Source organism: Protomyctophum parallelum, assembly GCF_964188405.1.
Source record: "Protomyctophum parallelum genome assembly, chromosome: 14".
Classification (NCBI taxonomy): Eukaryota; Metazoa; Chordata; class Actinopteri; order Myctophiformes; family Myctophidae; genus Protomyctophum; species Protomyctophum parallelum.
In genome coordinates, this window is record NC_139709.1 from 4,134,392 (window position 1) to 4,147,542 (window position 13,151).

Consider the following 13,151-nt stretch of genomic DNA (forward strand, 5'->3'; position numbering starts at 1 on the left):
GGTTGTTTGACTTTTGTTTTGAGCCAACGGAGCCAAAATGGCGCACTTGTCCCTATAGTAATCAGGCGCCGAGGACAGCTCGTTCCTGATTAAAAATAAATAATTATTTTGAAATCTTTTTTTTTTTTTAATAAATGTCTATTGGTAATAATAGGTTTCAACAATTTGAACATAACATTTTTTTCTCTCCCTCACCCCATCCCCCCCCCCCAGTTATCGTCATCATCAAAACAATATAATAACGAATAACAAATAACATTAATAATTTAGTACAGACATACAAAAACAAACATACACATACACAGACATATGATATAAACAGTAGGACACAAAAATAATAATTTAAGATAACAAAAACAATATAAATGAAATAACAAAAAATAAATAAAAAAAAATAAAAATACAATGATAGTTGGGTTCATTCGAGTTATAGTTTGAAATCTTAACTACGATACTAAAGCAACATCGTGTTTTTATGTACAAATTAGGATGTCATACATGAAGTTGAAAACGCCACAAAAAATACGTAATGTTTTGTATTAGTTTAATTTATTTTTTTATTTTTATTTTTATCAGGCAGGGCTATGGTGGCCTGAGGGGGTCCTTCAGCCAGGACCCCTTCCTCCTCCTCCTCCTCCTCCTCCTCCACGCTGTTAGTGTTTACATCTTTAGCACGTTGAGTCAACGCAGCTTCGGAAAACACCAAACCCAATTAATAAAAGTAAAAACAATAGCAGATATTAATTATATTAAGTGTCTTTAGCTATAGTCAACATGTCGGAACATTGCTCTGTTGCTTTTACACTGCTAGGATAGTTAGCTATAGTGTGATATAGCTTCAGTGTGCTGACATTCTTGGTATTATTATATATATTTTTTTTTTTATCCTTGAACTATACTCTTATTTCGCAGAAACAAATAATACTTATTAAGCCCATAATTATTATTAAATCCAACAAAAGACGTGATCATGGATACGACCTCCTCCTCCTCGTCGATGATGATAGTACCAGTGGTTGATGTTCAGAATGACAACTTCAAAGAGCTGTGGCCTGCGATGCTGTTGGCCATCAGAACGTCCTCCTTCATAGCAGTGGATACAGTGAGTTGAGTAGTAATATAGTACACACATACATTTGATTGATTGATTGAAATATGATGTATTAACAGTTTGTAGAATTCACAGTACATTTCAAGCACAAACTCAATACAAAGACTGTTAACTGTGAGTGGACGACCCAATTCATTAAGCATTACACTTGTTTACAAGAGGGTCCACCTTGTTCAATTCATCAAAACATTTAGAGACGTACAAATAGACATTTCTATGTAGCTAAAGAACAGAACAGGAATTCATCATATATAGGAAGCAAAAAGGGAAAAGATACATATACAGTGAGGGGAAAGGGGGGGGGGGGGATTCAGATTTTACAGAGGCCAGTTTCGAATTGCAGCCGTCCGTATAGGTGCCCTTTGAGAGCGGTTTTGAAGGAGTCAAGGGATTCACATGTCTTAATGACTGTTGGTAGGGCGTTCCACATTTTGGTGGCATAGGAGTTGAGTAGTCTAGTACACACATGATACTACTACTACTACTATAGTTCTGGTCCATAGCTCTAATGCAATGCATTAGAGTAAGGGGGGGGGCAACTGGCGGCCCCCGGGGGCCACATGCGGCCCCCACCTTCACTTAATGTGGCCCTCAGGTTAATATCAGAATACTGATATAATAATATTGGTTCCAGCTGTTTACAATTCCACAACATGCAAAACATGACCCGCTTTAATTACTTCAGTCTAAATTAGTAGCTCATTGCTTCAACACACGTATAATTAAAGGCATTTGAAATTGCATAAAAATGTACATTTTCAGGATTCCAATTCGAATATAGCTTGTAGATCGGCTATTTTCGCTACGACAGTAATATATGGCCCTAGGGAGTGAGTGTGGAAATATAGTGGTCCTCTCCATCGTCAAAGTTGCCCAACCCTGCATTAGAGCTATGGACCAGAGCTATACTACTCCAGATGTACACACTACACACTACACACTTAAGCCCCTTTTGGAACCCTCGGTTACCGTTTCTGAATTTTGGCCGACGGTAGCCCAGAGTCCCCGAGTGGTTATTCCACTCTCCATGGGATGCAGATGACAGATGTTCACGGAGAGCCACGCCGCCGCTTGAGTGTTGGTGGTGAGATGTTGTCGGCCAAAATTCAGAAACGGTAACCGAGGGTTCCGAAAGGGTTTCCAGCATAGCACCGTTGCACAGTGAAGTATAAACAAGGCTTTAGGATTTATAAGTCGTTTTTAGAATCCTCCTCATCAGGAGCATATCCACGGATATCCCAAGCCGTGCATATCCACGGATATCCATATGGACCTCTGGTTTTTACTAAATGATTTCAATTCACTGTATGTCAATCGGAGTGGTTTTCAGAGACTGTGAATCTGGTGTGGCCAGCTTAGCTATAGTGTGATGATAATAACCAGTGTCTTGTCTGCTGTTTTCAGGAACTCAGTGGTCTTGGGAACAGGAAAGCCTTGCTGGCTGAGTGAGTTTTGGTCTTCTTTTCTTCTTAATGTCATCTCTGCATTCATCTTCAGTAAAATGTCTGTGTAAATGGAGTCAAGAGGCTTGAGAGTATGATGTAATGTTGATGGCAGCTTTTGATTCTTGCACTCAGGTGCACTCCTGAGTCTAGTGCCCTGGAACATGACTGCCATGATGATTATCATGACAGTCATGCAGAAACTTTGCCCTGTTTTTTGCGCTCGCTGCATTTACAAGATTTCCGTATATATAAACATTCAAATTTCAAATATAAAGTACTCACAAAGTGTCCCACGGGTGTTAGTTGGTAGCAGCGCCAGCGATTAGAATTGCTGCGTCCCGCGTTGTTTAATAAAAAGCATTTTTGTCCGAGCTCCCCGGCTTCTTTTTTCAAACGGGGTTCGTTTGGGAAATCCACAGTTGCATACCGGGAGCGCACTCGCCTATTAGTCTGTATTGGCAGGGCGGTCAGCGTACCTATATCGAACACACCGAGTGCCACCCTCCTCTCGACCGATAGGGGCGCGTAGTTGAAAGCCAATGGCAAAATAACACCTCGGATAAAAATGCTTTTTATTAAAAAACGCGGGATGCGGAAATTCTAATCGCTGGAGCTGCTACTAACTAACACCCGTGGGACAAATTGTGAGTACTTTATATTTGAAATCTGAATGTTTATATATACGGAAATCTTGTAAATGCAGCGAGCGCAAAAAACAGGGTGACGTTTCTTCATGACTCTCGTATGAATACGAGAGTCATGAACCATGGCTAGTGCACTCCTGAGTCTAGTAAGGAGATGCTGCGTCATTCATACTCTGTCCTCGTTTGTCCTCTCACTACACGTGCACACGTATGTGCATGGCTATGCAGCCAGTTAAAACACAGCTTTTGTTATTTAAAAAAAGCAGCCAAGACAGGAGCTGAACTTGACTGACACATCTCCGTGAAATAGTTTTCATTTCATTTTAGTGGGCTCACAGTTTTGGTTTTAGTTCAGAGGACTATGTTAATTTTTACCAGCTGCTGTTTTTGACGTTGAATTCCATGTCTCTTCCAGATGCATAGAAGAGCGATATAAAGCCATATGCCACGCAGCGCGCTCTCGTTCCATCCTCTCTCTGGGCATCGCATGCTACAAAACACTGGACGATAAGGTGAAATGAGTTGTTCCTCTTTGCTTTACTCATGTCTAGAACCAACACTCTAGTTGGTTCTAGACATGAGTTACATGTTACACGTTCCCTAAAGGGGAGGCATACTTTGGTTAGACATATAGCATTGGTCCGACTGGATTAAGGTTGGTTGAGGGGTGCGTTAAGGGTTGGGAGAGGGTTAAGGCTCATACATAGTCTGGATTTTCGGTGGTTAGTTTACCACCGAACTACAACATGACGTCACGAGCCGCGGTGAAGAGCAAACCACCGCCACCGCTCCAGCCCTTCTCTCTGTTTTTACTCACCACCGCTCAGCGTTATTTCAGCTCCGGTGGTCACCTCACCACCGAAAATCCAGACTATGAATAGTCCTTTATAGGTAGCATAGCATTGTATTTGCGTTCATAAAGCGATGCGGTCAACAAAGTTGGACGTCTCCCCGTTCACCCCCTCTCCTTCCATTCATGAAACCTGCCGGTGAACAGCTGACTTTACTACCTGTAGTGCCTAAAGTCCTATACTTAATATATACAACATATATACAACATACAGATAAAATAATAAGAAAGAAACGGTAACAAACACAGCAGGCGACCAGCCCTCCTGAACACAGTGGAAAGCTGTTAGCCTCTGCCGTCTGCCACTGGCAACACACCTGTGCCTGATCAGGAGCCTGGTTAAATACCTGGGCTGGCCCCCGACACTGGATCAGGAGCCTGGTTAAATACCTGGGCTGGCCCCGACACTCACCAAGCTGCAGTGACACTGTCAATCAGCAAAACATGATTAGGTCATAATGGCTCTTACGCCAGCCCCTAATTGCTACTGGTGAAAAAAAACAACAGAGCAATTCTAAAAAAACATAAATACCAGTACATTAACATGTATTTGCGTTGTGTCCTCCTCAGGCTGCAGACAGCTACCTGGTCCAGGTGTACAACCTGACCGTGCTGTGCTCCGAGGAGTACATCATCGAGCCTCAGTCGGTGCAGTTCCTGGTGCAGCACGGCTTCGACTTCAACAAGCAGTACGCCCAGGGAGTGCCCTACTGCAAAGGCAACAACAAGGTATGGCTGTAGATTAGAACAGGGCTGGGAAACTTTGACGATGGAGAGAGCCACTATATTTCCACACTCACTCCAGAGGGCTGCCAGTTGCCCATGTATGGTGTAGAATGATGCACGGGTGTAGGGCAGGCAGGCAGGCCTGCTCACTGTGTGTCCCAGGGTTGATTCTGTCGACTACCTCTACCTCTTTTTTCCCTCTCTCTCTCTCTCTGTCTCTCTCTCTCTCTGTGTCTCTCTTTCTCTCTCTCTCTCTCTCTTTCTCTCTGTCTCTCTCTCTCTCTCTCTCTGTCTCTCTCTGTCTCTCTCTCTCTCTCGGTCTTCCAGGGAGGATCAGACAACCAGGGTGTGAGTGTCCGTGCGTTGTTCACTGAACTCCTCCGTGCCAGGAAACCTCTAGTGCTCCACAACGGCCTCATTGACATGGCCTTCCTCTACCAGGTATAGCTGTCATTAATCATTAATCTTCAACCCTTCAATTCACTTCGTATCGAAAGAACATCTTTGCATGCAACCCCCCCCCCCCGTACAGCAGGTCACAGTTCACCATTTCAGTCCTAAACGACACTGTGTCCTCCTCTCCTCCCAGTGTTTCTAAACGACCCTGTGTCCTCCTCTCCTCTCAGTGTTTCTAAACTACACTGTGTCCTCCTCTCCTCCCAGTGTTTCTAAACGACACTGTGTCCTCCTCTCCTCCCAGTGTTTAAACTACACTGTGTCCTCCTCTCCTCTCAGTGTTTCTAAACTACACTGTGTCCTCCTCTCCTCCCAGTGTTTCTAAACTACACTGTGTCCTCCTCTCCTCTCAGTGTTTCTAAACTACACTGTGTCCTCCTCTCCTCCCAGTGTTTAAACTACACTGTGTCCTCCTTTCCACCCAGTGTTTCTAAACGACACTGTGTCCTCCTCTCCTCCCAGTGTTTCTAAATGACACTGTGTCCTCCTCTCCTCCCAGTGTTTCTAAACTACACTGTGTCCTCCTCTCCTCCCAGTGTTTCTAAACGACACTGTGTCCTCCTCTCCTCCCAGTGTTTAAACTACACTGTGTCCTCCTCTCCTCCCAGTGTTTAAACTACACTGTGTCCTCCTCTCCTCCCAGTGTTTCTAAACTACACTGTGTCCTCCTCTCCTCCCAGTGTTTCTAAACTACACTGTGTCCTCCTCTCCTCCCAGTGTTTCTAAACTACACTGTGTCCTCCTCTCCTCCCAGTGTTTAAACTACACTGTGTCCTCCTTTCCACCCAGTGTTTCTAAACGACACTGTGTCCTCCTCTCCTCCCAGTGTTTCTAAATGACACTGTGTCCTCCTCTCCTCCCAGTGTTTCTAAACTACACTGTGTCCTCCTCTCCTCCCAGTGTTTCTAAACGACACTGTGTCCTCCTCTCCTCCCAGTGTTTAAACTACACTGTGTCCTCCTCTCCTCCCAGTGTTTAAACTACACTGTGTCCTCCTCTCCTCCCAGTGTTTCTAAACTACACTGTGTCCTCCTCTCCTCCCAGTGTTTCTAAACTACACTGTGTCCTCCTCTCCTCCCAGTGTTTCTAAACTACACTGTGTCCTCCTCTCCTCCCAGTGTTTAAACTACACTGTGTCCTCCTCTCCTCCCAGTGTTTAAACTACACTGTGTCCTCCTCTCCTCCCAGTGTTTAAACTACACTGTGTCCTCCTCTCCTCCCAGTGTTTAAACTACACTGTGTCCTCCTCTCCTCCCAGTGTTTAAACTACACTGTGTCCTCCTCTCCTCCCAGTGTTTCTAAACTACACTGTGTCCTCCTCTCCTCCCAGTGTTTCTAAACTACACTGTGTCCTCCTCTCCTCCCAGTGTTTAAACTACACTGTGTCCTCCTCTCCTCCCAGTGTTTAAACTACACTGTGTCCTCCTCTCCTCCCAGTGTTTAAACTACACTGTGTCCTCCTCTCCTCCCAGTGTTTCTAAACTACACTGTGTCCTCCTCTCCTCCCAGTGTTTCTAAACTACACTGTGTCCTTCTCTCCTCCCAGTGTTTCTAAACTACACTGTGTCCTCCTCTCCTCCCAGTGTTTCTAAAGGACACTGTGTCCTCCTCTCCTCCCAGTGTTTCTAAACTACACTGTGTCCTCCTCTCCTCCCAGTGTTTAAACTACACTGTGTCCTCCTCTCCTCCCAGTGTTTAAACTACACTGTGTCCTCCTCTCCTCCCAGTGTTTAAACTACACTGTGTCCTCCTCTCCTCCCAGTGTTTCTAAACGATGCTGTGTCCTCCTCTCCTCCCAGTGTTTCTAAATGACACTGTGTCCTCCTCTCCTCCCAGTGTTTAAACTACACTGTGTCCTCCTCTCCTCCCAGTGTTTAAACTACACTGTGTCCTCCTCTCCTCCCAGTGTTTCTACGCCCACCTGCCGGAGCGTCTGACCACCTTCACCGCCGACCTGTCGGAGATGTTCCCCGCCGGCGTCTACGACACCAAATACGCCACGGAGTTCGAGCTCCGCCTCACGGCCTCCTATCTGGAGTACGCCTACAAGAAATGGTCAGCACTGATGCTAAACTTGTATGTCGGCGTAAAGGCTCGATTTTACCCCCTGGATCATGGCTTCTCAAACCACTGTCTGTATCTATGCACTGTCCTGGCCCAGTGTCTGTACATCTATACCACCTCAGAGTGAAATCAAGACGTTTCTCATCCCTCTCTGGTTGCAGTAAGCTGGACAACAGTCGCAGTGCGGCGGCGGGAAGGCCCGGACCTCACGTCCACGTGGACTTCTGTCACTACGGCGGACAGATGGCCGACTATGTGGACTACAGAGCCTGTCCGGCCATGGCCTCCCCCGAGGGCCAGCCCGGCAGCGTCTGCGAGCGCTTCTCGGTAAGCACTATTTAAAACCTTATTCTGACCTGAGATCAGATTCTAAAAAATGTCTTCTTACATCCTGACAGTTTTCCATTCTGACCTGAGATCAGATTCTAAAAAATGTCTTCTACATCCAGACAGTTTTTCATTCTGACCTGAGATCAGATTCTAAAAATGTCTTCTACATCCTGACAGTTTTCTGAAAAAGCTATGTTTCTATGTCAGTCGTTCTTCGATTTTTCAAAAATAGCAGCTATGAGCTTGTAGATCTGCTATTTTTCAATAGCTAAAGCATAACATGATGCTAACACCAAAAGGGGTTCCCGTACAGAATGGGTAAAAAAAAAAAAAAAAAGCATTGTCCCAGAAGCAATAAAGTCATGTATTAGTAAGTAGGGCATTAACGACTTGAGATTTTTCCCAGTCGACTTGTCGGACAGTAATTTATCGATAAGTCGATTTATCGTTTCTGGCGGCGGGGGGGGGGGGGGTGGGGGGGGGGGGGAGGGGGGGGGGATTTAACAGGGGCGGGTGGAGCTGCCGCGCGCTCAAATACAGAGCATGTCAAACATATAGCACTGCGCATTCAGTGGCCTCTCCAATATGACACAGTCACAGTGCATGTATCATCTATATCAGAGGTTCCCAAACACCGGTGCCGGTCCGCGGGACACGTGGCACTGGTACGCAAGAGGGGAATTCTAAGTTTTGCGTCGTTTAAAAATGTCCAATCTTTGTATCTTTAGCAGCAGCAGCTGTAGGCTATTTTGTGACGATCGCATTAATGAAACCAAACGCTACACGCGGTTCCGGTACAGGATTATTATTTCATGTGAATCATGTCAAAATGAAAAGATGATGTTATCCAGGTAAAGTAGTGGTATTGGCACACAGCGCAGCAGCAGCACCGAGAACACAATGAGAGATATGACATTATTATTCTCCTCCTCCTCCTCCTCCTCCACAACTCGATAACGTTCTCATTTGTTACTCATTTTCTGAGCCATGCAAATAAACAACAACCCGCACTGACCGGAGACGGAGAGGTTCATGTGCGCTGCGCGTAAAGCTTAGCCAGAAACAGACAGTCATTGCGTCAGCATGCATGTAGCCTCGGGAACCCAGACGTTATATTTCCAGCACGGAGGTGAGGGGGATATCGTTTGGGGGTAACGTTTGTGTGCTTCTATCTGTTACTTCTCTGACACAGCGCAGTTCAAACAGACTTCAGCCAGTCTCAATAGTGGGACACCGCGCGCTGAGAGCCACATAGCCTACACAGCTGCATTTGGTTTTTAATTAAGGGCGCGTTCTGAATGCAATGAAAAAAGGGGAGGAAAAAAAAAAAAAAAAAGCTCAACTTTCGACTCGCGCTGCTGCGAGTCGACTCGTGACTCGTTTATCGATAAATCGATAAATCGATTTTTTGATGAATGCCCTATTAGTAAGTAATGAAAGAGCTTCAGGGAATCTTCTATGAGGTGGTCACTCACTCACCCTCACTTCAATTACTACAACTAATATACCAAAAACTAATACTCTACTAGTACTAATAGTAATAGGGATAAGTTATTGCAATTTCTGTTCTGTACTTCAAATGTGTATTCGTTTAGCATTATTAAAGCAGTACTAGTATTGGAATATTGAATAACGTGTCGATAACTACAACAGTGGCATTGTCTGTCACTAATAGCTTTTGGTGTTAGCATCATGTTATGCTTTAGCTATTGGCATCATGTTATGCTTTAGCTATTGAAAAATAGCAGACCTACAAGCTCATAGCGCGCCACCGAGTGGCGCGCTACGAGCTTGTAGGTCTGCTATTTTTGAAAAATCGAAGACACTTTTAGAATCTGATCTCAGGTCAGAATGGGTTAATAATGAAACTGTCAGGATGTAGAAGACATTTTTAGAATCTGATCTCAGGTCAGAATGGGTTAATATTAACGGTAAAGGAGGTTGCAGACTAAAGTAAAAAAGAATGTCAGGCATTTTATTCAATATATTATGGGGTCACGGTCACGGCAATAGTGTGTGTGTGCCTGTGTGTGCGTGTGTGTGTGTGCCTGTGCCTGTGTGTGTGCCTGTGCGTGTGTGTGTGCGTGCCAGGCGTTCGGCTGGTGTCCCCACGGTTCCCAGTGCACGGCGTCCCACGACATCGACCTCATCATCCACCAGGACGAGAAGGGGCTGGACGAGCGGAGGAGCAGGAGGAAGAGGAAGAGAGACAAGAGGAGAGGGCAGAAGGCAGAGGAGGGCGCCGCCATCTTTGACGGCGCGCCCGAGAACAAGATGGCCTGCATGGAGGTGGACCCCCAAGAAGGAGCCGCCGACGCCGACGTACAGGTGGGGCCACACGCCCGGGACCACCTGGAAATTACGTGGTCAAGATTACTGTGGCGATATTAAAACCCATTCTGACCTGAGATCAGATTCTAAAAATGTCTATTACATCCTGACAGTTTCATTATTAACCCATTCTGACCTTGAGATCAGATTCTAAAAGTGTCTTAGATTTTTCAAAAATAGCAGACCTACAAGCTCGTATCGCGCCACTCGGTGGCGCGATATGAGCTTGTAGATCTGCTATTTTTCAATAGCTAAAGCACGACATGATGCTAACACCAAAATGGGTTCCCGTTCAGAATGGGTTAAGCGTGATTAATCCATTTAGGCCTGACGTCGAAATTTCAAAAAATGTCTTTTTTTTAAATGTATTTTTTTTCTGAAAAACCTCATGTTTCTATATCGGTGGTGCTCAATATTTCATGTCAAGGACCCCCAGAAATATATTAAAATTGGCCGCTGACCCCCCATCTGAAAATGTGTTGTTTCAGGGACCCCCTCCTCCCAGAAGCAAAGATTTGAGTTAAAAATGTTCGCTCTGAAAGAATATATTCAAACATTTTTGGGCCACATTTTTCAAGATTTTTCAAAAATAGCAGAACTACAAGCTCGCAGATCTGCTATTTTTCAATAGCTCAATTATAAATTAATTACTATTCTTACATACATGTACACATGTACGTGTGTATATGTGTATGTATGTATGGATGCAGTAATACTTGGATTATATGTTTATTGTAATTACTTATTGGTGAATGTTTAAGATGGGGGTAGGAGTAAATAAGTTTTTACTTCTTCCTACTCCTTTTTGAACTTCAGGTGCAGGATCAATGATCACATTGTTGTCATTATAATTTTCTTATTTCATTCAAAAAAGAAATATACATGCATCGTGGTTATATATATATATATATATATATATATATATATATATATTGTTTTTTATTATTATCTTATTTGACTGTATTACCTGAAGGTTTCAAAATAAAGATAATCAAATAAAAAAATAAAAAAAATAACATAATGTTTTAAACGCCAAAAGGGGTTCCCGCCCAAAAAATGGATTAACGATGTTATCGCGATAATAAAAAGAATATGCCTAAAACTTAAAATGGTGCTCTTTACAGGTCAGTTTGATCAAGTACTCTGGGTTTAATGATGATGACTGTGGTCCCTATAATGTCCAGGACCGGCCAGGGACCAGCGCCGCATGCCATGGACCACCGGACACCGGCGCGGGGGAGGACAGCGGAGAATGGAGAGACGTGGGCGGCGTCTCCGGCACCACCACCGCTGTCGCCAACACCACCGCGCCTGTCTCCGGCACCACCACCGCTGTCGCCAACACCACCGCGCCTGTCTCCGGCACCACCACCGCTGTCGTCGTCACCGCTAACACCACCACCACCGCACCAGACCATGACGCGAGCAACGGTGTGGAAATGGATCCCGTGGGACCGGAGGGAGGAAACGGTACTATAGGCCTTGTCACAATTATTACACAATCGCGATATTCGCATCTATTTGAGATAATCACAGCTTTACGTATGATTGTGCATTACATTCACCCATTCACACACACATTCATACACCGATGGCGGCGGGACTGCGACGCTCTATTGTCCATACGCCCTTTTCAAAGAAGTAGCGTGAGAGAGAAGCCGATCTACATTGCGGCACGTTGTAAAGCTTGTAGATCGGCTATTTCCACGATATGCATTATTGTCTCCACCAGGCCGAAGGCATGGGGGGAGAGTATGTTTTGCACTCCGTCCGTCCGTGTGTCCGTCCGTCCGTCCGTGAGCAGCTAATCTCGGCCACCGTTAACCCGGTCGATGCCAAATTTTGCACACACACTCCCTGGATGCCAACGATGAACCTCTGCCCCAAACTTTCCAGAACGGCCTGTTATAGCGCCACCAGGAGGCCGCTTTGTGCAAAACAAGTTTTTGCACAGTACACCTACAGATTTTGTCCAAACATCACGCAAATTGGTACACAGTCTCTCTAGAGCCATTCAACGAAACCGGTCTTTCAGATTTCTCAGACTCCATCCTGATTGGCTAAGATTGGCTTCCAAAGTTCACAGGAGTGCTCAGTTTCAAACAAAATGCTGCAAATCATGAACACATCGCGTGATTTCCGTGAAATTGTGCACCCACATTCCCACTAGGCAGAGGAAGAAATGCCACATGAACAATTTCAACTCAGCCTCAAGGTGGCGCTATAACTGGCCGAAAAGTGTTTTTACCTCTAACTGCACGGATCTGTGGATAACTTTGTATGCCAACTCCCTAGTTTACTTTTGTTGCCCTTTTATCCAACCACCAGATGAAGGCAAGCTGCAATGTCCTACATTCCTACAGTGTATCCTGGTGGAGACCTGTGCCCAGAAGGGCACTTTTTCTATTGTACGTGGCAATTCATGATGGTCTCGATCCCTAGGAAACGGCAGCTGCAACAACTCCCCCACGACGACGACGACGACGACGACGACAGCGACAGCGGCGGACGCCAAGAGAAAGAAGCCGGAGGGAGGAGGCACGCACCGGGCCGGGTTCGATGCCTTCATGACGGGATACATCTTCGCTCACGCCGCCACGCTCTGCAGGAGAGGCACGGGGGGGGGGAGAGGGGGGGGAGGAGGAGGAGACGATGGCGGCGACGCAGAAGAAGGAGGGAGATCACGTATGGCTCCCAGAATGCATCAACAAGGTGTACCTGAGCGGGAAGGCGGCTCCGCTGCACGTCGTCAAGAGCACCTTCTCCAGGTCGTCCAAGGCCCACCTCCAGAAGATGGAGACGGTGTGGGAGAAGAGCGCAGCCAGCGTGGTGGCCGAGAGGAGGGCACAGGGCACAACCCGTTCTGACCTGAGATCAGATTCATACGAGGTTTCCGCCGGACACACACTGGTCTGATGAACCCATTCTGACCTGAGATCAGATTCTAAAAAATGTCAGTCGTTCTTCGATTTTTTTCAAAAATAGCAGACCTACAAGCTCGTATCGCGCCACTCGGTGGCGCGATATGAGCTTGTAGATCTGCTATTTTTAAATAGCTAAAGCATAACATGATGCCGACACCAAAATGGGTGCCCGGTCAGAATGGGTTAATTTCAAAGACCACCACCCAGCAAAGGGTCTGTGTAGGATCGGTTGTTCTCGAACCTTTTTTTAATTTCAAAGACCACCACCCA

The 13,151-nt window shown here is 45.6% G+C and overlaps 1 protein-coding gene across 1 annotated transcript; it reads left to right on the top strand.

Annotated features, from left to right (window-relative positions):
• Positions 1–944: 944 nt before the first annotated feature.
• Positions 945–12,904, top strand: toe1 (target of EGR1, exonuclease). The gene is given in 11 exon segments (XM_083781942.1): positions 945–1,102; positions 2,516–2,556; positions 3,616–3,712; positions 4,621–4,779; positions 5,104–5,217; positions 7,139–7,287; positions 7,458–7,623; positions 9,718–9,954; positions 11,142–11,427; positions 12,400–12,617; positions 12,619–12,904. Coding segments are annotated over 11 exon segments (1,854 nt in total). The 5' UTR covers positions 945–970; the 3' UTR covers positions 12,874–12,904.
• The last annotated feature ends 247 nt before the right edge of the window (positions 12,905–13,151 follow it).